We start from the raw sequence: 25,066 nt of genomic DNA on the forward strand, positions 1-25,066 counted from the left end.
CTGGTAAAGCAATTATACAACCGAAAATATACCTTCTCCATTTCGTTGTCACTCCTTCCATTATTCCCGGATCGAGGACAGCGACGAGACCGGACCCAAATTTACCCAAACAACATCTTGGTTGGGTATAAAGGTGGGTCGACAACCGATCGTTGAATCAACCCCGCTCTATCTCGTAACACAATGTCGAATTTTTATTAAAATCGATAGTTTCTTCTTCTTGTTACGTCCTTCAGACCTTGGATACTTTTCCTACACTCTTACAGCCATTTTATACCCTGCATCCTCTTCTTATCATCACCTCATTGCCTCGATTGCGATACCGGATCAGCAGGATGCTTCCTCTACTCCGAAACTAACCAGTCCCTTGCATCTTCCCCCCCCCCCCCCCCCCCCCCCATGTATTCACACTCTCAAATCATCTTTCATATGGTCAACATCTAAATTCACGTATCTTCCGTTTTCCTTCTACATAACTTCTCAATGTACTCTCCATATTTTTTGCGATAAATAAATTATATACACTAGCATTCAACTCCTGAATACAATTTTTTTTAATTTCCAACGAGTTACGAACCCGAAATAGGCCGTAATAAGATCACGACTGGGTGTGGATGCGGTCATCGATAGCCGCTCGTCCTGATCACAATCGTCCACCCTGTAACACTGTATTAAGCAAGATATGTTGTTCCCTGAAAATTCAAAAAAAAAACAAAAGTCGAACGTCTGAAAAAAAAATGTTAATTAGTTGAAATACTAATAAAAGTATTTTGGTTGCAATACTTTCGGTTCTGGCCACAGAATTTACATAATTGTTTCCTAATTTTGAAAAACTATACAATCACTATCAAAATAACACCATTCAAGGCACTCTGGGCGCGACGCGGAGGGTTGGAAAAATCTTTAAAAACTTGGAAGGATTTTTAGAGTTGGAACAGCAATATAAAAAAACGCAGACCAAATCCAAGAAAGTGAAGGTCAGACCATAGTCTAACTGACGTGGAATGCTCCACATATATACATATATTGTGTATATTAAAGTCAGTGTCGCCGTCGCGTCGCGGCAGTCCATTCTCGCCGAGTAAGGGTTAATTTCATAAAATCAACGCGTGGCCCGATCCAATTATCCTAAGTAATCTCACAAGCCACTTCCCTGCCTTGACTAATTTACTGCAACGATAAAGGTCGAAACGCAAGGGGGAAAGAGAGAGGAGAGAGTGAGAGAGAGAGAGAGAGAGAGAAATTGGTGAGAGGCTCAGATGATTCGCGACACACGTCTTCACCGTATAAGCTTATGTATGTGTGTGTATATATATATATATATATATATATATATATATATATATATATATATACCTACATGAGTTAAGCTGCAGCATAAATAGTATTCACATCGAGAGGAAAATTTCCGATTTTTTTTTTTTTGCATTATGATTCGGTATAGTTTTTTCTTTCACCCGCCCGTTTCATGTGTTTTTTTTATCTTGGGCTTTGGTACTAGTTCAGCAATTTTACTCCTTACCCTTTCTAAATATTTAATGACCTAGCTACCTATATTTCTTGCCACTGGCGAACGGAGAACTACAGAGAGAGAGTGTGAGAGAGAGAGAGAAAGAGAGAACTAGAGGAATTGCGCTAAGAGTAAGTTCCCTTAATTAAGCAGACGCATTAAATAATTCAGTTACCCGTGAGTAGAGAAGGCTATATATATATATACCTTATAAGGGAACGGGGGGCAAAAAAATTTTAACAAAAATGCGTCATTGAGAAAAAAAAAAGTAGAACATTTTTTTAAATCTTTTTTGGAGGGGCTCCGTCGTACTCCAGAATTTTTTTTTTTTTTACAATTACGGTAAAATTATGATGGATTTGTTCGAGATAGATTAGAACAACTTATACCCGGTATTCAAAAGCCAAAAAAAAATAATTAGCTGCTTCGGAGGTCCGTCGTGCCCTACGTTCCCCTGTATGATAATCTGCATACATGTATTACGTATATCCCTTTGGGTGGGTCTTATGAGTAAATTATATCCGTACTATATTTCTAACGATTCAAGTAGAGGATGAAATTATACGCAAAATTTAATTTCAAAATGCAAGGTAAAACAAGCGAATAATATGTCTGCATTTTTGTTTTATTTTAACAATTGTTTATATTTATGGGATTGTTTTTTTTCTTTTTTTCACGTTTCCGAGTAATTTTATCATCATCGCGCATTTATTATCTGATTTTGCATGACGGACGGGTATTTTTAAATACTTTTATTACATGTGGTATATATATTATTCGAGGGTAAATCACTACGCACAGTTTTTCATTATTTGTGGGTTCTATATCATTTTCAAGTAGTCGAAACATCTGGCCAACAATCTTAAATTACCCTAAATATCCGAGCTTGAAAAGTACTGAATCTCGTTTCAACGCACCCACAAAAAACATAAAATACATTCACATTTCACTATAATCGAGTCGCATTTGACTTGATGAAATGTCAAGAGAATTGTAAGAAAATGATTTGAACACGGAGAAAGTGAGACAAAAAGTCGCCAAACATGTCCAAAATTGGGTACTCCACGATGGGCATTAGTTAAGAATATTAAACAACAATAATATATAACAATATGCTTGTACAAATATAATCCAGTAATCTCACTGAAGAAATATCGTGAAAATCACGTCAACAATACAATGGTAGTTAAGCTACGACTTATCAGTGAAGAAAATTTCTAGGTATAAAGTTGAACCGCCGAAATTGGAAGTTGAAGCGTCGAATTGAACCTGTTGGATTCTAAAAATGATAACACGACATTTACAGCTGTTTCTTGATACTATACAGTCGAACCCAACAGCGTTCTTCGCGCTTTAGAAAATACCGCGACGTGACATTTCTCGTTCGGGACAATGCACGGGCTTGACTGTCCTACTTCGGGACAACAGACGGACGTGACAGTTATCATTCGAGACAACGCGTGGTCGAGACTTTGCGCATTCGAAGGATGAATCAGTCGCAACAATGTGCGTTCGGGAGTTCAGGGTGTCCAGGATATTCACCATTCGGGACTTTGAGGGGTTCTCCAAAAATTGGCTAAAAACATGACTTACATAAATCCCTACCATGATTTGGAATACTCTTCAACTTGAAAATCGATTAGGTAGACACGTCCAAAATGGACCGTAAAACGAGGAGAATGTATAAGAGACAGTAACGCACATTTCATGAATAGCAAATCAGCGGTTAATGAAAAATGTCATTGATAGAAAAAAAAAACAGGGCTGGTTTAACGTGTAAAAGATGAAATTGAACCTTGTGTAGACCCAGGAAATGAACCGAAAAAATGTTAACACCATACATTTTTTTATGATGGATGCACTGTGAAAATCATGAAGATATTGTAGCGCGCACGAGTTGCGGTATCTCCATGTATACTGTAAAGTACCTACGACGCGCATACCTTTGCCACGTGATGAATTTGCTCGATAATCCGTACATGACACATTATACATATACATAATATCTCTTTATATTAATAAAGATATCTCGCCACCACGCCGCGGTATCAGGAATCCAAGAACCCTGACCCATACGACCTGCCCCCCCCCCGCCTCCGCACACACGCACCAAGGCACCCGACGACACCCGAACACATCCGAACATATCCGAACACACCCGAAGACACCCGACACACACGAACGCGCTTGCGGTCAGGTCAATTCTGGGAAAAACTCATAAAATTCTTTGGACACCCTTGAAATTCCGGGTGAGCCATATGAAATTGTGGGAAAAATCATACACCCATGTCCATATATATCAAAATACCTCGCCACCGCCGCCGCCGGCGAGTCGGAAATCTGGGAATAATAATAATAATAACAATAACAGCAATAATAAAAATAATAATACCTCCCAGGCCCCTTCCAACCAAACCCGAAATGCGGCGGTTTTGCGCGAAGCGCGCAAGGGGGCAAAGCCCCCTTGTATGTATATGTATACATAAACGGGTATGCATGTACGTAAATGACGTATGCATACCTCGCACTGTCGCCACGGGGGTAGTTGCCGTTCAAGACAATTCGCGAACCGAATGTACACAGCACAACATTTACGTAATATGTATATCATATGCACATGTGTAATATATTTACACAGATTTGTATAGATTTTGAGAAATTTCCACAGTCACCAATGCACATGAACAGGTTTACAAGAATCGACAAAATTGTCGCAGGTTCGTTGTTACGCAATAAAATATGTCGCCATCTAAATGTTGGCATTTTTCAGACTCTGTTATCAAGTCTCTGGAATCTGGCGGTATGCTTGTTCGAATTATTCAAATAAGGTAGAAAACACGGAAATCGGCAGAAGGTATGAATGGCAGCAGTAAATTGATGGTGTACGTAATGTATTAGTTCAAATCACTCACCCTGAAACTCCTTCCTGGCCGCACTGACGGAAGTAACAATATTTGCAACGTGACCGAGAACTGTTGCGAAGAGAAGTAATCCGAAAAGTAGTTGCCCTATCACGAACAAGTATTCACCTTTACTTCTTGGCCTATAACAGAAAAGAATTTACTGTCCTACTTTGCGCCCTTACTTTCATTCAATTTATTTATATTCTTTCTTCTTTTCGTTGAGAAAGCAAAAACGAAACCCGTAAAAAAAAGAGGATCTTCCGAAAAAAGGGGATTGCGTTCGGCCGGAAATTCGACGGTATAACGATTTTCAAATGAGAGTGATTCGAAGTTTCTGAAATCAACCTTCGGCTTGAAGTTCCTACAGGTTCGATTCGAAAACTGTGATAGGACAAGAACATCGAGTAAAAAACGCGAGCGTCGTTTAATCCTCGATTTGAGGAGCCGGCATAAGCAAATGAATTTATATCCAACGTCAATCACAAACGGATTATAGTACGTGACGTTGAGAGGCTGAAGGTACGAGACGCGGTAAATATTGACTGACACTTATCACCGCTTGGACGTGAAAAGAAAGTAAAAATCGAACCTTGGGTAATTTCACTCACCTGGGCAGGTCACCGATCGTTGTCAGGGCGAGGGTGCACCAGTAGTAACTCTGCAGGTATTGTTTGACCACGTCAGCGGTTTCCGAGTCGCCGAAGACCCAATTTTTACTGCCGAAACCATTGTTCTTGCATATCAAATGGTAGAGGCATCCGTTCCAGTGAAATATCACTAGCAGGTAGTGGATCAGCGAGGTGGAACGGAAGAGGTTTGGATAGTTGGTGTGTCTCTCCGTCCGGTCCATGAACGCCCAAAACCTGCAGAAAGGGTGCGATAATTAAAAAGGGTCAGAAGAGGTCTCTTTGTCTCGGCGTGTACAACAAAAACGACACTTCAAGGGTTGAGACTCACCGGTATATTTTCACGAGCCTGAAGCTCCTGAGTATGCTGTTGAAGCCGATCGACAAGTACAAAAAGTCAAGTGGCAAAAGGCAGAGGCAGTCAATGTAGAACGTGGTACTGTTCATATAGTGGTGCCTCAGCTTGGTTGAGTCAGTTTGCAGTACGCCGTCCTCGAGATATCCGGTACGGAAGTGGAAGACGATATCGATGAGGTAAAGAAGGTCGGAAAGATAGTCGAGGCAGAACCAGACAACCAGGGTCTCACCTATCAAATCAAATTATGAATCCAGGAGTCAGTTCAAAGTCCAGAAAGCCAACGTACATTCTTTAGCCTCTTTAATTCGGCTGGAATTTCATTGTCGGATCGACAACCTTCGCAAATAACAACCAGCTGTTCAGTCTGACGGGAAGCCACAGAAAGGGAGCTCGTAACATCGTTGATCAAATCGCTCAAGGTTTGATCAAATAAAGAGAAGTTCTAAATCAGTCGGAGTGAGATGATCACTCGCCGCTTATAGCCAGGATCTTTGCAGTACCCTTTGCAAAATTACCTGAACAGCTGGCTGTTGGTGTCAGCTGATTTGTTAAGGGTTCCTTGTCAGTGCAGGGAAAACCCTGAGAAGATCAAAGGCACAGCCGCTATATTGTGCTGTTTGACTTGGTTTACATGACCTTGCATTCTATTCCGTCAGTCGATGAAGCCGATTAAAGTCTTACCGTTAATTTCCTGAAAGGCGAACCTATAGATGATGACCCAGAAGTTGTAGAGAAAGGCGAGGGACACAACCATTGACCAGTAGTAGCATAAACGTCCTGCAGGATCAAAGACGAAGGACCAGTTTGGCGCCCCCGTCCTGAATCCTCGGGTTCCGGGTTGTCCCGGAAATCCTCTACTGCCTCGTTGCTGCTGCTGTTGATGAGCCGTATATCTCCTTGGAAAAAATTTATCGCTCACTTCAAACCGATCTCATTACATTTTATTTAGGCTTTTGACGCAAGTATGTCGAGCCAGCTGCGCAAACATCGAAAACGGAGGTTAAAAGTCACGCGTCGTCATTACCGAGCGTCGCTTACGTTGAACAAGTGTTGTATGTGCAACTGGTGAGGGTTATTGATATTGTTATTACGCACGCACATATCTTTACTCGATATTTGCGAGAGGACCATTTTCGTAACAAGAACACTTCGACACGGTGAAAACATTGCCAGCAATTCCAATTCCGAATACAATATCAAAAGAAAATATAATTGTTTGTCACTAGATCCTTGAACTTGCGTTAAACAGGATAAATATCGAGTAATGCATTCACAAAGAAGTTTACCAAGTAATCGCAAGACTGTTTTTTCATGTGACCATTTCATTGGAAACATAATTTTAAGTTGGATCAGGTCATTTCACTTCACTAGTCATGCATCAGAATTTGAAACTGATTTATGTTTTGATGACTCATTTGCAAAACTGTGTTAATGGGAGCAGCCGGTGAAAGTGATCACTTGTTATCAGGCCTTGAAAACCACGAATAATCATCTCAAAACCGGAAAAATGTTTTCGGTAATGCCTGTTTCGGTCTGTGGCCGTTGATAGGTTCCAGACTACCTGCTCCTATTTTTTTTTTTTTGAGCAAGGTGTTGGGCTGTCATATTGGTTTTTTAAGGGTTTCTAGCATCCACGGGAAGAATGCCTGGGATCGCTATTATTTTTGTATGACCCCGATTCGGTGAAAAAAGGTTAAAACTCATACTTTGCGCTTTATCTTGCGATGCTTGTGTTATTCCCGTCAAACCAAATATTCATAACTTTTTCCAATTTTTCATCGTGTTCCCATTATTTGTTCAAACAATACCTAGCATCGGTAAATGTTTTCCGAATCCTATTTAAGTGGATAAATATTTGTATGAATTGTAAGAATATTTGAGGTTAGATACATCGAGACGATGTGTCATGTATAAATTTCAGATTTTTGACGGTTAGTTGCTCTAAAAAATATCAACGCATCAGTCGATAATATGTATATACATATCAGTGACTGGCGATGCAATACAAGTTTCAATAATTTGTAAACCTAGAAGAATGTGTATCGCAAAAAGGATGTTTTACAAAAATCGTTACAAATCTTTCCCAGTGCCACAGGATCCGGAATAAATTTAGGGTGAATTCCGGGTAAGATGGCGATAGCCAGGAGATGGCTCGCAATACACTCCAATACAGCAAAGTACATAAAAAACCATACTGTGAGCCATCTTTTACCTATACGCCCATCTTACCCTGAATGACCTGACCGATGCTAGGTATTCTGCGGATAGATCTTGGGAACACGAAAAAGAATTAAAAGAAGTTACGAATACTTAGTTTAACGGGAATAACAAACATCGTACGAGAAATTGCAAAATATGAGTTTTAGTTTTTTCTCCCCGATTCGGGGCCGTGCAAAAATAAAAGCGAGCCTAGGCATTTTTCGTATGGATTCAAAGAGTCTTTAAAAAAAAATCGATGTGTCAGCCCGACATCTTGCTCAAAAGAAATAATAGTGGGTAGTCTGGAACCTATCAAAGACCAGGGACCAAAACACGCATTACCAAAATCATTTTTTCCCTCATGAGATGGATGTTCGTGGTTTTTAAAACCCGAAAACAAGTAGTCCGATACACATTTAGTTGTAGTGAAAAATCCTGCCTTTCGCAATTTCATCGGAGCGTTACCCCACTACTGTCTGGACAGCTCGGAAATCGCACGTGAGTGAGTGTGTGAATGATCATCATCACTCTATGTAACAAGAGAATCACAGTTATATATACGAATTCGGTGTTAAAAACGTATGATTTCACACAACCGTTCGTTCGCGCCGAAGTTGGGAGACCCCAGGTACACGGGTAGAGTTGGGGAAGCTATGAAATTCGTTCAAACCGAACGAAGGAGAAATACTCTTAAAACACAGGACTCTTATATAACGAGATAGTCTGTATTGAAGACTGCCCCTTCATTTAAATATGTTTTCCAGTCGAAAAAGATGCGCGTAATTTTCGTTCTCATTTCCAATTTTATAGACAATTTAAAATAATTAATTTCCCGTAAAAAAAAACATACAAAAACATTTATGTATTTAGAATAGTTTCAAGTGTCATGAAAAATAGTTGATTACGCAACAAGTAGGTAAATTAGGTCGTTTTACGCCGAGCGTAAGTTTGCAATATGAATCGCAGGCGAGCCGTAGAAGGTTCGAGGAATGTTTTTGCGCTTACGATGGTTACATCGAAGGTGGTAATACTCACGTCTCGGTCCCATTGCAGCTGCCAGCAGTATTGAGGTGATTAGTAGAGGACTGATTGTGAAGGTGGGCGCCACTGTCCCTTGAAGGGGCGAGGGTAATGGCATTCGGAAGTTTCAATCGTCCTCTGAGGTCTCTCCGGCGTGCTCTTCTGCTCAGATCAAGCTCACTGGCCGCTGAACTAACCGCCGCCGCTCTGTTTACGTACGCTGCAGACAGGGAGTCCCTCGACGATGAGAAGTATCGCTGCGACACAGAGTAAACCTGGACATGCCGGTCTACCATTTTAGCCGGGATAGCTGCAGTCGCGCTTTCATATGCTTTGACAATGGTGCAGCGTTTCATTCAAGGTGAACGAATCAAGCGTGCTCTTAGCATATTCTCTACAGGGTCTCCCGTCTAGGCACTTTGCTAAGCACTAATCCTATTGGGTTCGTTAATGTGCGCGTAGGTAGGACAATGTAGCGTCGAACGTAGATAAGAGCTCATGGTTTCAGCTTCATTTTAGAAATATCGAGGCACAGAAAGCGTCGTGCAAGCTTTCGGACTTTCGTTTCGGTACATCAGGTCGATGTGAATTGGTAAAACATGCAGTAATAGTAAGTTACGATACAAGTGCGCTAAGTACGTGGTTCTCGCTTGAATGTAGTTTGTCGACCGAGCGGAGCGAGGGTAACAAAAACAGGAGTGCGAGTGTCACGTACGCGCACGCGTATCGTATACTATTTTTTGTAATACCTGTAAGAGGAAGTTCGACTCCAGAAAATTGTAAACGTAGTAGTCTAACCTGAACGTAGACGTGCTGCTGCAATACAGCGGACACGATCATAGTCACCACTCGTCACGTCCGATTGCGCTACTTACACCTGATTTGTTCAGATTAGCGTGCGGCAATAAACATTACCCAACTGTTTTGGAACTGTTTGCGAATCGATAGCTTCGCGCACCCTCTACAGTGCGCGAAGTCGAACTTCCCGTGCAGGTGTTACAAAAAATCGCTTCTAAAAGTAAACATGGCTCATCGGTATTGTAGATTTACTACCATAAAATGGTATCTGATGAATTTAAGAACTTCAATATGAAATACAGTTCATTTATATGTTTTCAGCAATGTTAATTTAAATTTCAGAATCTCAGGTGGCCATCTTTTCTTCCAAAACATGATTACCTTCGGAATTATGGAGTTAATTCTATAATTAAATATTAATATAAGTGATGGTTCAACAAAGCTAAGAAAAAAAAAATGCCTTTATAAACTTAGTGCTATTGAAACGAGGAATTCTATCAACGTATCAACACGACGATACGTGAGGTACCCTAAGGTTTTTTATATAACGCGAGTATGTTTTACGCGTTATTTCAGGCGTGTTTTCTGTACACGATCGTTCTTGTGACGCTAGAGTGAGTTTGCGAACGCGCATGCGCGGAGTACAATGCTATCGCAATGAAATCTGACATTTCGCAACCCTAACCTCAATTTCATACTTTGTGAAAAAACGCGTAGTATACGCTTTTCATATAAAGAATCGTGCACAACAAGGAGGAAATGGTCTTTTTGCTTCGCGTTTTTGCAATATTCGTCTTCGGTTCACGCAAGCATACTTGCCTTCGGCTCGTATCCGTGCTCACCTACGACTGATATTGCAAAGTTGCGCTCGGCCCGAAAAGACCGAGTTTGCGTCCTTGTTACAGAATATACTATTTTTAGTAGATCTCCGAGATGATATTTTTGTCGACATACCGTTGCCGACCATGTTCTCTAAAAAACGTGAAGTTGTTCGCAAGTCCATTTCCGTTTCACACAATATTAGAGTTCGTTGAATAAATCAACAGATTAAAATACCAAAGTCAAGTTTGAAAAGCATTGTAGGCGAGGTGATGAACAGAAATAAAGAGGAAGTAAAACGTTTCGACAAATTTGTTCGTCAATACGTTGAACATAACCATTCCCATACGCTATATCAACCAATTTACCAACCTGCTGCTGTTGTTGGTGATAATAATGGTGACTGGGCGTATGTCTGCCCATCAGTTTACAACTGACAAGGTCGAGAAGGCTTTGCCGGGAGTTGAGTCCACCTCTAGACATGCTGTCCATGCTCTTGGTAGAATCTTCGGCCCTCATCCTTGTCGCGGTTTCTCTCATCTTCTCGCACGCCAAAACCGAAGCCGAGTCACCGAGCCGTTCGCCAACGATGCCTGGACCAGTGGTAGTGATAATCCCTTAAAACCCAGTAGAAATCACGTTTTAAGAAGGCTATTACTAGCACGTTCGCATTTTTTTCTTTGTTACAGTATTTTCGCATTTAAATGCTAACCGTAAACACCACACACACACACACACACATTAAATGGCTAGCAATTGATAATACGAAACATTGAATTGGGGGATATTGCCTTGTGTAGGGGGTTATTCATTTGTAATCGATACATACTGCTCAGTGTTGCTCCCGATTCTGGGGACAAGGATACGAATGTTTGCTCGTTGAGCACAGACCATGCTATACGTGCATGTAGTCGGTGCTCCTATCGAGTCTGGGCTTTATATGCCTCGAGCCTTTATCAAGGGCGTTTGGTCCACGTTTTAGTGCCTGAATAGCGCACTCTACGTAATTACCTAAGCGGGGAACAAATTAGCCGTAACACCGTTAGCGATTCAATGAATACACGGTTTGCGACCCTTGACCCCGTTGGACCCATAAACAATTAAAAAAAAAAAACGTCTCTAGTTTCATGTATTGTTTTCAATTTTTTTTTCTTTTTTTTCCTTTTCATCCGCCAGCTCTTTCGATGCTAGAATGTTTTTTCCCTCGCGGCTCAAGTAACACGTTTTTATGGATTATGTATATTCCTTCTTCACTTTTTGTTTACACGTGTGGGTTTCGGTGATTTTGGTTTAATTTATTTATTTCCATGGGCTGCGGCCGACGTGAAAAAATACTTTCTTCTGTCCAAGAGAATATATACGAGGGAACTAACCGCACGCGGTTCGAGATGTGAAAAATTTGAAAATGCCATAAATTTTGAATTAAATTTCCGAGTTTGATTGTTTGAACGCATTACCGTAAACTCCTCTCTCCGTGGTTGTTTTCAGATTAGATGCGTAGCTGCAAAGTGAGTTCGTCTGAGACGTCATAATTCAATTAGGAAGTTCAGTCCCGCGGTCTGTGGTAGACACGAAGGCTGAGGAAGATAGAAACAGGGAATGCAAGAAGCAAGAGGGAGACGGATTAATAACTTGTTGGTAAGTATCGCACAATAATTTATAAAGTTTCGGCTTAAGTCGGGCGGGGAAGGGCGAGGGCGCAGTATCAGTGGCCAGGAATGAACTCGAACCTGTATACACGAAGAAAAAACCATACACCATGAGATATCAAGAGACACATAGGCTCAGGCACGGTTGGCATGAGACAAAAGACGCTGTAAGAAATTTCCAGGGAAAAGTTCCAACCGAAGAAACATTCCTGGACCGCTGTATCTGTAGCATCGCCCATCTCATCCTATAGTCGTTATTCTCATCCGGGATGAATTATTTTTATAAATTTTACTCTGTATTGCGTATTTACCGCCCTCTTTTCAATACGTGCTGTCTTTAACCGGCGCAATAACTCGTGATCCAAAACAACAAAATGTATCTCTGAATACAACATGGCGGGGAGAGTACAAAACGTTTGCCGGCTAAACATCTATGCAGATTATGAATTCTCACGCAAAACTCGCTTTGTTGAACCGTCAGTTGCGTGTATCTTCCTCTTTCTTTCTTTTCACTCCGTTTTCTATACAGCTTAAGAATCGTGCAAAAGTTTTTATCGATTCCAGGTTCGAGTATATGTACATGTATATTAAGTCGAAGCGAAGGGAACATACATGCGAATAAGTTACAGGTTATATTACATTCGAGAAAAGCGAGTCGGAATAAAAGCTCGAGGCACGTGTGCAGATCGAGCGATATGCGGATATTGGAAAACGGAGAAGAATATTTCTGCAGCAACGCAATTCGCATGAGCATAAATTTTTCTATCATCGTGAAAGTTATACCTTATAACTTGAATACATACAATTGCATTAGTTGGTTAGATTTTTCCCGAGATATTCAGCAAGAAAGTTCCGGACTTGACAGTCGCTGGAATCAAGTGATTCGAGGTTCCGTCAATCATCGCGGAGAGTAACGATTCTCGTGATTCAGGAGACCACCGTTAGTAGCACACGCGTTGTTGTATTTGAAAAGCTTGGACATGCCGCTGTTCGAAAGCTGTCGGAGTCTCGAAATTTCTTTTTGGTGAAAATCGCCTCGGTTTTCATGGAGAATAACGTCAGGGAAGTTCGAACGAGCTGGCATGAATTTCGGACTGATAGTATAGTAATTTTATAGTAATTTTCCTGAGTAATATTGGGTGATGTTGGGAAGGGTATTTCAGGGTGAGACTGAGTGCATAAAACGCGATTGGGAACCACAAACTTACTGCCTCTTAGATTGTTTTCGATAAAATTTATTCGCGGGCTTCGGGACCTTCTTGTTTTTATCATCGAGAACGCACCTTCCCCAGGGATGTCTTTGCCACGCTGTTGCCCCTGGTGCTGTACCAGGTTATACCGACATCGAAAGCAATAACAGAGTAAAAAGAGGGCGGTGAAAAGAGGATGGGTGATGGCCGCAAACAGAAAGGAAATAAAAGGAGGGGAAATAAAAAAGTGTCGAACTACGCGACAGAATACGTTATGAAACTTATTTGCAAGTAAGAAGAGAAAGTGGTGAAAAAAATAAAACGGTGAAACGTTACTGTGTGGGTATTTTCAACGAACGAAAATCCGCCCTCTTCTCAAACCTGAATAACTCGTAAGAAATAAATATAAAAAAAAAAAGAAAAATTATTCTCATAAGAATTCTCAAGCTGATGAAATATTTATAATCTTCTATGTATGCATTTACAATTTTAATGTATTAAAGCCATGACACAGTATGTTTTACGGTTTGAATTAGTAAACTCGATTTCTGTCAAGATTGTATTTCCACCTCCTCCTTCTCCATCTTCCCTGATCGTATTACTTCGTGAAGAAAAATATAAAGAGCATAATTCCAAGCATGACTTGTTTCTTGGGAGATATTCACGACTACGGGGATTCGGAAAATCGTTTTACGAAAAGAGTCGTGAAAAATCTTACAACGAATAATACACGCGAAAAGTGAGAAAAAAAAATGATGGAATGTAATGGCGAATTTATCATATATAAATGTTCATCGGGTAAGTTTTTTGTTGAACTATTTTTCCCCATTGTTCCTGAAAGATTTCCGCACAGCACATCCGGAGCTTCGCAACGGTGCGCACGGAGCTGTAAATGTGAACGGGGTTCACCCATTGGCGTGCATAAATCATGAATAAGGGAGAGAAGAAGGGATGAAACTGACTGGCGTCTCGCGGTGGATGCTCAAAGCTAGAATTGAGAATCTGCCAGCCGGCTTTCAGGCCATATTTCACAACGGCTCTTATCCCGAGCTACCGCGACAAATTCGAGCTTCCATGATACGCCCATTATTGCCGTCACAGAGTTGCCACCCCCTTTTCCTCCACTCCACCCTTATCGAGGAATAAAATTTCAATGTATACACGCGTGTACGAAATAACGTGGCGTTGACGTATTTCCCTCGATAAATATAGGTGGAGAGAAGATAATGAGGAGAAAGAGAATTTTTTTACGTTGTCGCATTTTTTCTTCCGCTTGATTTGCAGTAATAAATCACTGGCATTGTTCACAATGGTGGATGTAGGTGTAGATGGCTACGAAAGTGGGTGAATTTTGAAGAATCATACCTCGACAACGATTCTACTCAATGGGGGCTTGTTTTATTCAATAGTGTGTAGCTTCGTCAACATTTGAAATAAATATTAGAGTCGATTGATAAAAAGCATTGTTTCTAGCAATAACATCAACTGTTTCGGTAGGTGACATGTTTTGCAGCGCCCGCGTTACAAAGGTGATCGTTTAAAGTAAAAATTTGATTTTTCGTAAAAAATTTACGACTATTATATTTATTAAACAAAAAAATATGAAATTTGGATAAAGTTTTTGAGAAATTGCCGGCATCAAAAAATACGTCACTGACATTCAGGGAACAGCTCGACGTTAGTCGACAACAATGCTTCTTACCGATAGATTGTGATAAAGAAATATGTATGCAAAGCTCGATCTACACACTCTTCGATAAAACAGGTCTCAATGAAATTGAATACTTGGTTATTGAGTTTCGAATTGCCAAAAATTCACCCGCATTTTCCGCCGTCTGCTGGCATATACCCTTGTAACACACGATCAAAGCAGTCTGAAATACAATATTCTTGTTCCTACCCCGCCCTTAGGGCAGAATGGAATCGAAATCCCGAAGAGTTGGCATATTTTGATCGAACGAAAGAAATTGGTGACAGCGGTGGGATAAACTCGGTTCGGTCGAACGAAGTATTAGATGGAAATATAAGTCGGAATAGAAGGCAAAGAAGTCTGAAACGTACATACACCTGGGGCTGTGATGGTTAAAAGATAAAGCGGTGGGCGGAACTTCCCACGTGAAACCTACCACCAACTTGTTCCGTGTTAATTAAAAGGCGCGGCTCGGTGGGCATTCAGAACCGTGCAGGCAAAGCGTGAACCCGCGGCATATAATTTTTGGGGTGAAACCGGGGGCTGAGAATAGCTCGGTAGCTGCAGCGAAGAGGATATATACTAGTTTTTAATTCTCTCTCCTCCGTTTCTCGGTGCACAGAACAGCGCGCTCTGGCGCATCGAGCGAATGATTGACTTGAGTTCTGGTTGAGACCCTGCATTGGGTACACAGTGCCCGCGTTTACACTTGGGAATTAGTTTGCCGAGTATATATAGCCGGAATTGTGACTCTCCCGCCGATTATACTCGAGTTAATGACGGCTAAGGGAGGCACAGCTATGCGCTACGATAATTATAAAATAATAGCGATCTGGAGTGTCAGGGCGCGCAAATTACAGACCCGTTTCTTTGTCACGGTGTTGGAATTGCTGAACTGTGTATAGGCAATTTTACCTTGCCTGATGAATAGGTTATTAAATTTTGTTCCCATCGAAGAATTCTTGCCCTCTAATTTCCATCCCTTTCTGTTTTGAGCCCGGTTGTTAGTTTAGAATGCTCCGATCTTTACGGATATGACATCGATTTTTTAACAGATTCTCAGCAGCATCGGAAAAACAAATTTTTTTCGTGAATTTGAAATATACATTTAGTTTTCGGTGAAGCGTCCTAACGCAAACAATGTTTCGCCAGAAGATAGGTAACCAAAGTTACATTCGAGGCACTTACCGAGTGTAAAATGTAACTTCAGTTGCCTATATATAATACCGGCAAAACATTATTCCCGTCAGGAACATTTACCGAAAACTCCCAGTATATGTTTTCGCCAACAATTACAACTAGGGGCTGAAAATTTAACGTATTTACCGTGTGAGCAATCGTACCAGGAAATTAATTATTGTTCATTTCCTTCGGTGAGATTTATCTTCTTATCTTCTTATCTTATCGGATTATACTTATTACAACAACCTTTTGCTTAAGCCATCGCGTTCTCTTTGTACTCCTCGTATCCGTTCCATTAGTTACGCAACATCTGCACGCGCTTTGACGACGTCTGACGGGATGTTTCTCCAAATCAACTGCGAAGGCTAATTGGCTCCGAGTTTTAGCCACGGTGATTAGATATTATTATGAAATAACTAAAAACTTTACGATGTACGTTTATCCTTGACTGATTGAACCGGGTACGCAAACAGCATCCGACCATGTCTCACCGCTTCTAACTTTTCACGGACGTAATCCGGTTTCAGTTTTTAACTACGTTTACCCAGCTCTTTAATCGAATTCTGTCCCGTTGCATCGACCGCTCGATGGCATAATTAGCATTTAGGTTTTTTGCTGTCATCGTTTTTAATTTTTTTTATTCGACTAGGTTTGACATTTTCGTATCAGAGATGTATTTTCGTTTCAGTTGCGTTATACACGCTGAAATTTTTACAACGTTGTTTCATTTTTGAACACACAATTTCAACCGGCAACTCAATTTGCTCATAAATATTATACTTTCAGGCTTTTATATTAGTTATTCGCAGTTTAGTGATAGCCATAGCCACGGAGCATATTATTTATGGCTCATAGCTTTAAAAAAAATGTCATATTCGGGTATTATTGGAAATACTCTCTCATTTCTTGATCACCATAACTAGGTCAGAATTCACGATAGGTTCCTGCTGTAAATTGGAAAAAAAAATTCGATGACAACAAAATTGACGTTGTTCAACACACTTCGTTAATTATTATTCTGTTTTTTTTCATTTTGTATCTTGAAAACTTGTCGTTCCGTCCTGTCTTTTACGCTTACTTGCAATTAATGTGGTGCACGTATATTTTGGATTGAATAAAAAATTTGTACCGGTTATTCTCAATTACAGCTTCTGTATCACCGTATTAAATATTTTCATCATTTCGTTAGTACCGAAGTCGGAAACCTTTTGAGTCATCAAGTACTGCTCCTCGCTCTCGCTTTCATCAACCCGGCAGTTTACTTTACCTCGTAAGTAAATGTAACCTTCGCGGAATTTGGGGGGCCGCTGGCTTGTGAGAAATTTTGGAATTAAAGGTTTTTATACAGCACTAGTATGCTTTACGCGCCTCGTTCGTTGCCTGCGTTCTGTACGCAAAGTAATACTTCCAGCGACAGTAAAAAAGCAGTGCGTCGGAATACGTAATAGTGCACTTTTACGTTCTAGTACTTAAAAATACTCTTTCCTGAATTTCTCTGTAAATATAAACTTGTAAACCACACTTTTGTTATATAAAGTAACGTGTGCAACTTGGAACCAAAGTATTTTTCATATTGCAAATTGTCGCTGGCGCAAAAGGACGTAATTTGCCTTCTTGGTACGCAATTTACTATTTCTCCTGCAATGGGAAATAATGGAAAAGGAATTCCTCCTACTGGTAGGGGGGAGAAAATAATTGGGTTTGCCGATAAAAAACACCCCCCACTAGTTAGCTAGTTGGATTCACGGACTCGGACAACTTGCGTTGTCAGCTGCCTTTTTAACTATTTACGGACTCGGGCCGCTTGCGTTGTCATAGCCGCCTTTCCATCCACGGAGCTGGGAGATGAAACTCCGAGCCCGTCGTGCCTATTTTATGTTTGCGAATTTCCCTGTGCTACAGACCAGGGTATAAATCCGTGGCTGTCCGCCCGGCTTGGGTTCCTCAAACAAGCGTCCCGGATATGGATAAAAATCAATGCTGTCCACCGCTTGCTCAGTTCACCGAAGCTATCTCTGATCTAAATTTGGTTCGAGACGGGAATTAGTATTAATTCTTGAATTTCAGTCAGATAAGAATATAAATTTGGAAACCAAAGAACGTTTCATCGATATCTCGAATTCATCAGAAATTCTAAAATGTTTTTAGATTAACAGCCTTTCGTTTATTCAGGTTACTTTTCTATCTCAGATTCCATGTCGAGCTTTACGGTTTCTTTAACTCGCGACTCCAATTTCTGACAATCTTCAATCTTCAATACATTTATGAATCGAGTGCGGAATGGCGCTAAATTTGGTATCTAACTCTACATGAGACTAACCGAGGGTGAGCCTTTTACTACCAATTCGCTGACTTTAATATATTTTGTCACACGGCGGTTTGGCTGACAATGAATGCCCAGCTATCATAACGCGTGGTGAGTCGCACCGGTCGCTTTGCCAGGATACGCATTTTTTAATTATTCAGTGTTTACGAAAGGGAGCACGTATGACGACCCCCTGTAACCGTAGAACCTGAAAACCAGCTCGCAAACACGTTGGCAAAAAACGAACTAACGGTAGCAAAACAAATATGAAATGAAAAAGGTAATAACCATACATGTGAGTTTGGTTACAGGAACAGCAAGGGAAAAAATTCAAGTTGAATCCTGACGATTTAAATACAAGATGTCGTACGATGGTTCAAATATTATAGTCAGTTCGTTTTTGGTTTTCTATTGATAAGAAAATCCTTCCTCCAGCTAAATTCTCAATCTCGTTTTCATAGAACTGTTTGACATCCTCATAATTGGTTTTAGGCTCATTAGAGGTAGAACAAGGCCAGGATTATTCACGGGTAAATGAACTTATTCTCGAAATCTGACGGGGGTGACGGTGACTTTGACCCGAGTATTCGCCGGCGTCCCCGCAGCCCCTTCCTGCAAGAACTTCTCTAAAACTATTTCGCTCCAACCCCTCGGACAGAATCTATTGTCTAGCATAATGATATTCAGGCGGATTTTGCCCTACGAGTTGTCTTTGATAGCCATTCAAAGAGACCCGAAGGTTTACCAAATTTATCGAACACCAGATTTACTTGAATTGAACTTTACTCAAAATCACACGTTGATCTGAGGCTAATTTTTTTATCGCATCACCAGAATTGTTCCTCCGAGGGCTACGAGACCAGTCGCACTCAATTCTGCGTGCAAATATACGTAGAATGAAATACCCACTAATTGAGGTTTCGCTGTAATGAAAACCTTGGATTTTTCACAAAAATCGCGGATCCTGCTTCGTTCGAATCAAACAATCACTGAGAATGCATTTTTGGGTATCAATTTCTATGTATTTCGAGGTGAGAACTAGAAATAGTGATCGAAACACCGTTGGAGGATACCTTGATACGGAAATCGCGATAAACAATGTACGACAGCACGTTTTTAGGGATAAAAAATCTTTAATAAGAAAAATCGTCTTGCCCTCAATTCTCTGGGACGTAAGCTGTGCAGTAAAATTTCACCAAAGCATGCTCCCCTATCTTCCAAAGCTCCCGTACTGTAATATTCGGCTACTTATTGTTAGTCAAAAGCATGACCCTTGATGCTTATACCGCAACTTGACGAGCCGCAGAAACCAACCGAGTGGTATAACCCGGCGTGAGGTCAGCCACCGCATCACGGGGGTCACTTGCTCTCTCGCTGCCAGAATTATTATCATGCATTTAAACGTAGCCGAGTAACCACATCACTTGGCATTATTAATTATCATGCCACATGTGCGTCTGGCGTATCAACGTTACCGATACCACTGCACGAGTCAATTTAGGCAGGCAGAAAATTATGCCATATATAAAACATGATGTGTCCACGCTGCATAAAAAAAAAAATTAAAAAAATAAAAAAATTGAACACCGTGAACTTAGTCGAAACACTCAATCGGCAAAAAAACTAGAGAGGTCACGATTTCATGATTCTCCTGATTTACGATAGGACAAAAATGAGTTATACCGCTATTTGTAAAATCGATAATAGCAGAGACGTTGGGGCTCGTATTTCTTTTATCCCGGCGCTTTTTGCTATCATGGGTGATGAATTCTCGAAAAGAATTGGCGAAACGAGCAAACCGTGTAGATAATTTCGTCTCGCTTGCGGTTACGACAATTCCCTGGACGAAGGTTCAATTTTGTATTTAGTCCTCGTGGGACGTGAGGCGTCCCATTGAAATTGGGGTGGAGGGATCCAAAATTCCCGAATTCGCAGCATTTCATCGCGTTTCGAGTGATATCTACGGCCGCGTCGCAAACGTGGGTCAGGCCGGCTGCTTTGGCTCGGTTGAATAATGGCAGTATTATAGCTCCTGGCTCCAGGTTGTACCCTACACATATACCTATATCCTATAGGTAGGTAACGTTGAAGACGGAGAACCCGGAAATAATTGGTTCATTACTCCAACACGGAGGAAAAGAAGAAAGAACAAAGCCGAAACAAAAAGAGCGAAAGAAAAAAGCACGTTGAACGTTGAATATTTCTTCTCACTTTACTTGTTATTCAATCTTTTTCACATTTTCACGGTATTTTGTGTGGTATTGTACCAGTGTCATTTATTATATGATAAATTGATTCATCGGTTTGAAAAAAAAGTATTCCGTGAAATTATATATTTTTGATAATTTGTCGTTTTTATTTTGTCCCAACACTCAACTACCTAGAAGATAAATCAACCTTCACACAACTGTAACAAATTGCTTGAGGTGTGATTTGCAAAACACGAAACGAGGTGTTTTGGCATTACAAAAAAAAAAAAATTGCCGACGATGTCGTGAAAAATTGTGTCCGGTGTCGAAAGAACCATCGATATTGTACGTCGGTATGTTGCGTGATTCAATTCACTCTTCGATCTCACTTTCTCTCTTTTCTTCTCTCTGCTTATATGCTCATACATGCATACATACGCGTAACATGTACATCATACATGTATGTACACGTATATAAGGGTAAATATTTATCTTTTGCCAAGGGGTGACGAGACAGGAGAGAAAATGGAGCGAGGGGTCGGAGAGGAAGAGGGTTACCTAACAATAAGGCAACCGCGAGGATTTGGTACTGCGCACATCCCCACCCCCCCACATACATATATGTACATAAATGTGTGCTGTATAAAGTTATATATAGAATCTGGTACTGAATTCTTGAGACGACGGTGAGACGCGGCGGAAGAGAAGGATTGGGAAAAGAGAAGGAGAGGGTGAGGATGATCTCTCTGCATTGTGCTAGACACCCGGAGTCACCCTTGTTTATTCTTACTTGAAAATGAGATATAACGGACCGTGGCAGGTGCGATGTGGGAAGTTTTTATTTCGTTTCATCTTATTATCATATTTGTTTTTCTTTGTTTTTGCGCCCCCCCCCCCTGCCCCCACCCCCTCGCGGCCATTTACTCTCATTTTCTCGTACCTGTCTTGTTCTTTTTTTTTTTCTTTCGGATTCTGATATTAACCTTGAAATTTTATCCGTCCGAATGAGCATCGTCGTTTACAACGGGATTCGTTTTGCCAAAAGAACGGTAGAAAGGCTGTGAAGAAAAACCCTTAACGCATGAATAAGTAAAAATTCATTTCCTCGTTTCTCCCTCATGGCGCTAAGTTGGCGGGGATAAAACTTTTGAAACGTGAGTTAATCGCCGAGGGGCATTGGGAGAAGGATTATATAGGGTCAAGGGTTTCGTGCTCAAAGTAAATTTTTTACGACGAACAAACAGCTTGGACTACCGTTCACTTATTGGCTGCGATCATTATGGAGTATCGTTAAGCACGGCGTGTACAACAAGTGCCAACAATCTTGAAAATGGCGAAGCGCAGCTGACGTTTCTCCAAGCATTTCACAATCGTATTGTTTCGGTACAGACGTGAAAGTAAACGCGAAATCCCGATCAGTCTTCTAATGGTTTCTGAAATATCAAAGGACGCTATCTCGTGGCCGAAAACGTGTATCTCGATATTTAATTTTAAAAGTACCTTTCTTTCGCCTCTTTTTCACAACAAATCAACTTAACTCGACAAAATAAATGTCGTAATACCTTGCACGAAGTTTTCTGTACCTCGATACCGATAATATTTACCTAAAACTATCAGTCGATCACTTAACGTCATATCATTCATCCGTGCCCGGTGTTTGAGAAGGTGTCAAAGGTTTTTTGTACAATTTTTTAAAAACTTCGCGCCGAATCGACGATAATGAGGGCATCTGTAAAAGCCCAGTTGTTCTTAGATTGAAGTGTGAGATTTCAGAACTGTACGATCTGTTAAAAAAGTAATTTCCCTGCCGCAAGACGCGCTCACGCTGGTTGACGTAATACATACCTTTGTATTATATGTATCCGAGCGGACGACGAAATTGGAGTAAGTGCAACGAGGGCGGAAAGGCAAGGGACGGATCAACGATCAGTGGAAATTGAAGTGGCACTTAAGTTCAGTCCAAGTTTATATTGAATGCGCCTGGCAAACCAGGTTCGAGGATCTCACTTCTTTCCATCTCTCTCGCTCGGCGGTGAGAGATGAGAAGAGAGGGGGGGGGGGGGGGGGGGGGGCTGGAGGGAGGGGACGTATTACTGACGTAAATACTTTTATTATACCGTTGGTTGCTTCCTCCATCTCAGTCCCTTCTTAGCTTCAACCTCTGCCGTCTTGGTCTCGAGGGTCTGACGTTGTATCGTAAAATCACCCGCATATAGTCCCGGTATACGTACAGAACGTATCATACATTAAGGGTCAGAGACCATCGCGACTTATTGCTTTTCCTTATTGCCGTCAACGCAAGGTAAACGACTGTTCCGAGATTCAAGATTAAACCCTCAAAACACTTGCAACTCAAGATTGGATATGAAAAGTTATAAATTCTAAAGGCCTGAACCACAGAAGTCTGAAATACTCTCTTAGCAGTTATATGAGGGAACGTACGGCACAACGGACCGCGTAAGCTCCTAATTATTTTTTCTGGTTTTTGAGCGCCGGGTACACGTTGTTTTGTTCTATCTCGAACAAATTCATCATTATTTTGCCATAATTGAAAAAAAAAATCCAGGCACGACGGACCCACTCCAAAAGTTTTACAATTCTTTTTTTAATAACTCTGCAGTTCCTTTAATTCTTCCTATATTGAATAAATCATTGATTATTTATAAATATCTATGACCAAAAGATTTACGTTCCGGAACAAATGGCCTTTATCGAAAATATCATTTTTAGAAAAATCTTGAAAAAAAAAAATTGTTTGTCCTATAAAAATGTTGCATTCTTCAATTTAGCACATATTAAACAAACCTCTAATAATATCTCAATATTGAAAAAACGGTTGTTTTTGTTTTTGGCAAATTTTTTTAACTGGCCCGTCGTGCCTCGGTACCGCGTATAACTTTATTCTCCATTCAGTTTTCAAGTACCAAACAAGAAACTGCAATCTTCTAATTATTTGAATGTTCAATTTAAGCCCGAACATCGTTTCAGTTACACGTTTCAAGCTATAACTATCACCAGACAAGTTCGTGTGTAATCCTCTAATTCTTTGTTCTCCAGCTTAAGGTTTTCTTCTGTTTTTCTTTTCGTCTCTAAGGACGAATATTGCGCATTGTTCAGTTTTATGCACTCACACAGTCTCGGCTATGGCATGGAGTTGGAAAAATATCATGTGTTATACGGTCTGCTCGCGTTTTTATCAAATCCCTCGAGAGTGAGAAAGCGGTAGACATGTTGGGGGCTGGAGGATAGGGGCGTTGGACACAGAAGTTCGTGATCGCAAGACTTTTGTCTCTTCGTAAGTCCTAATACTTCAAACTGGTGATTTACCTCCATTCCCTATTTCCCAACAGACACGTTTTTCACAAACCCCCACAAAGATATATAAGGTCCGTAAGCCCGCCTATCTATTCATACGTACTTAACCGTCGCATCCAATAAAAACGACGGTAATTTTATCCCCAAAATCTTTACACCTCTCTTGGCTGATAAATGCAACGAAAAAAACAACCGAGCTCATTTCTCAACTCAATCCTCGGTTCTTCTCACTCTCGTTCTGATGATTTGTAATGTAAACAGTTACTTTCAGGTTATATTCGTCAATTCTCCTTGTATTTATTATCCAATAAAGCGATTAATAAGAATGCATCAATTTACGGTCGAACGTTGAATTTCCCGCATCACTGTTTTACTGATCAACGTCCCAAACGGCAACACAGCGAGCTGCGTTAGAGACATAACGTCATAATTTTTTGGTCAATTTGAAAATTATTTTTTTATAACACCTGCATGGAAGGTTGGACTTCGTGCACCATAGAGGGTGCGCGAAGCGACAGATTCCCCAACAGTTCCAAGACTGTTAGGTAATGTTGGAAAACTGCTAGGTAATGTTTATTCCCGCACGCTAATCTGAGAAAATGAAACGTAAGTAGCGCCGTCGGATGTGACGAGTCGTGACTACGACTGCATCCGATGTGTTACAGCAACGCGTCTATGTTCAGGTTGGACTACTGCGTTTACAATTTTCTCGAACCGAACTTCCAATTACAAATGTTACAAAAAATAGTATACGATACGCGTGCGCGTACGTGATCCTCGCACTCGTGTTTTTGTTATCCATGCTTCGCTCGGCCAAGAAACTACACTCGTGCGAGAATCACGTACTTGGTGCACTGGTATCGTAAAGTACTATTTTCTTATCGGATACTATGTTTCTTCCTTCTGCTTTTTCTGCATCAGGTGAAAATGCTTTTACATATCGACAAACATTTGTTTTACTCCATACCGTTCCACAAGAAAATAAATAAACCACACATTGCGCAAGTGTGGTCAATCATGACTTCAACCGTAACTCTAGGTTAGAAATCGTTGCGTGCGCATTACACTGCGGGCAAAAAAGCGCGGGACAAGCGCAGTGCGTAGATCATTGTGTCACAGTTGAACTTTAGCACTGCTGGTGAAATATTCCAAATGACATTGGAAGAAAAAGGGGCGAAGCGGGGCAGAAGGGGTAGCGACTATATTTTTCACGCAAGTACGGCACGCAGACGCGTTTTATGGTCCAGTATATATCGTGTGTACAGTATACCTCTCCCGAATCCAGCGAACTCGGTTGATCACAAACTGCAAGT

The 25,066-nt window shown here is 40.9% G+C and overlaps 1 protein-coding gene across 1 annotated transcript in view; it reads right to left on the reverse strand.

Moving 5' to 3' along the window:
• LOC124306313 (cyclic nucleotide-gated channel rod photoreceptor subunit alpha-like) overlaps nucleotides 1-25,066 on the reverse strand; it is a 37,839-nt gene that overhangs the window by 8,484 nt on the left and 4,289 nt on the right. The window contains exons 2-7 of the mRNA XM_046766870.1: nucleotides 10,606-10,850; nucleotides 8,632-8,891; nucleotides 6,079-6,293; nucleotides 5,371-5,626; nucleotides 5,022-5,276; nucleotides 4,423-4,553 (exon numbers count right to left, since the gene is read on the reverse strand). Coding sequence (XP_046622826.1) covers nucleotides 4,423-4,553; nucleotides 5,022-5,276; nucleotides 5,371-5,626; nucleotides 6,079-6,293; nucleotides 8,632-8,891; nucleotides 10,606-10,773 — 1,285 coding nt within the window. The 5' untranslated portion in view covers nucleotides 10,774-10,850. The remainder of the gene's footprint in view (nucleotides 1-4,422; nucleotides 4,554-5,021; nucleotides 5,277-5,370; nucleotides 5,627-6,078; nucleotides 6,294-8,631; nucleotides 8,892-10,605; nucleotides 10,851-25,066) is intronic.

Source organism: Neodiprion virginianus, chromosome 5 (genome assembly GCF_021901495.1).
Source record: "Neodiprion virginianus isolate iyNeoVirg1 chromosome 5, iyNeoVirg1.1, whole genome shotgun sequence".
In the NCBI taxonomy this organism is placed as follows: Eukaryota; Metazoa; Arthropoda; class Insecta; order Hymenoptera; family Diprionidae; genus Neodiprion; species Neodiprion virginianus.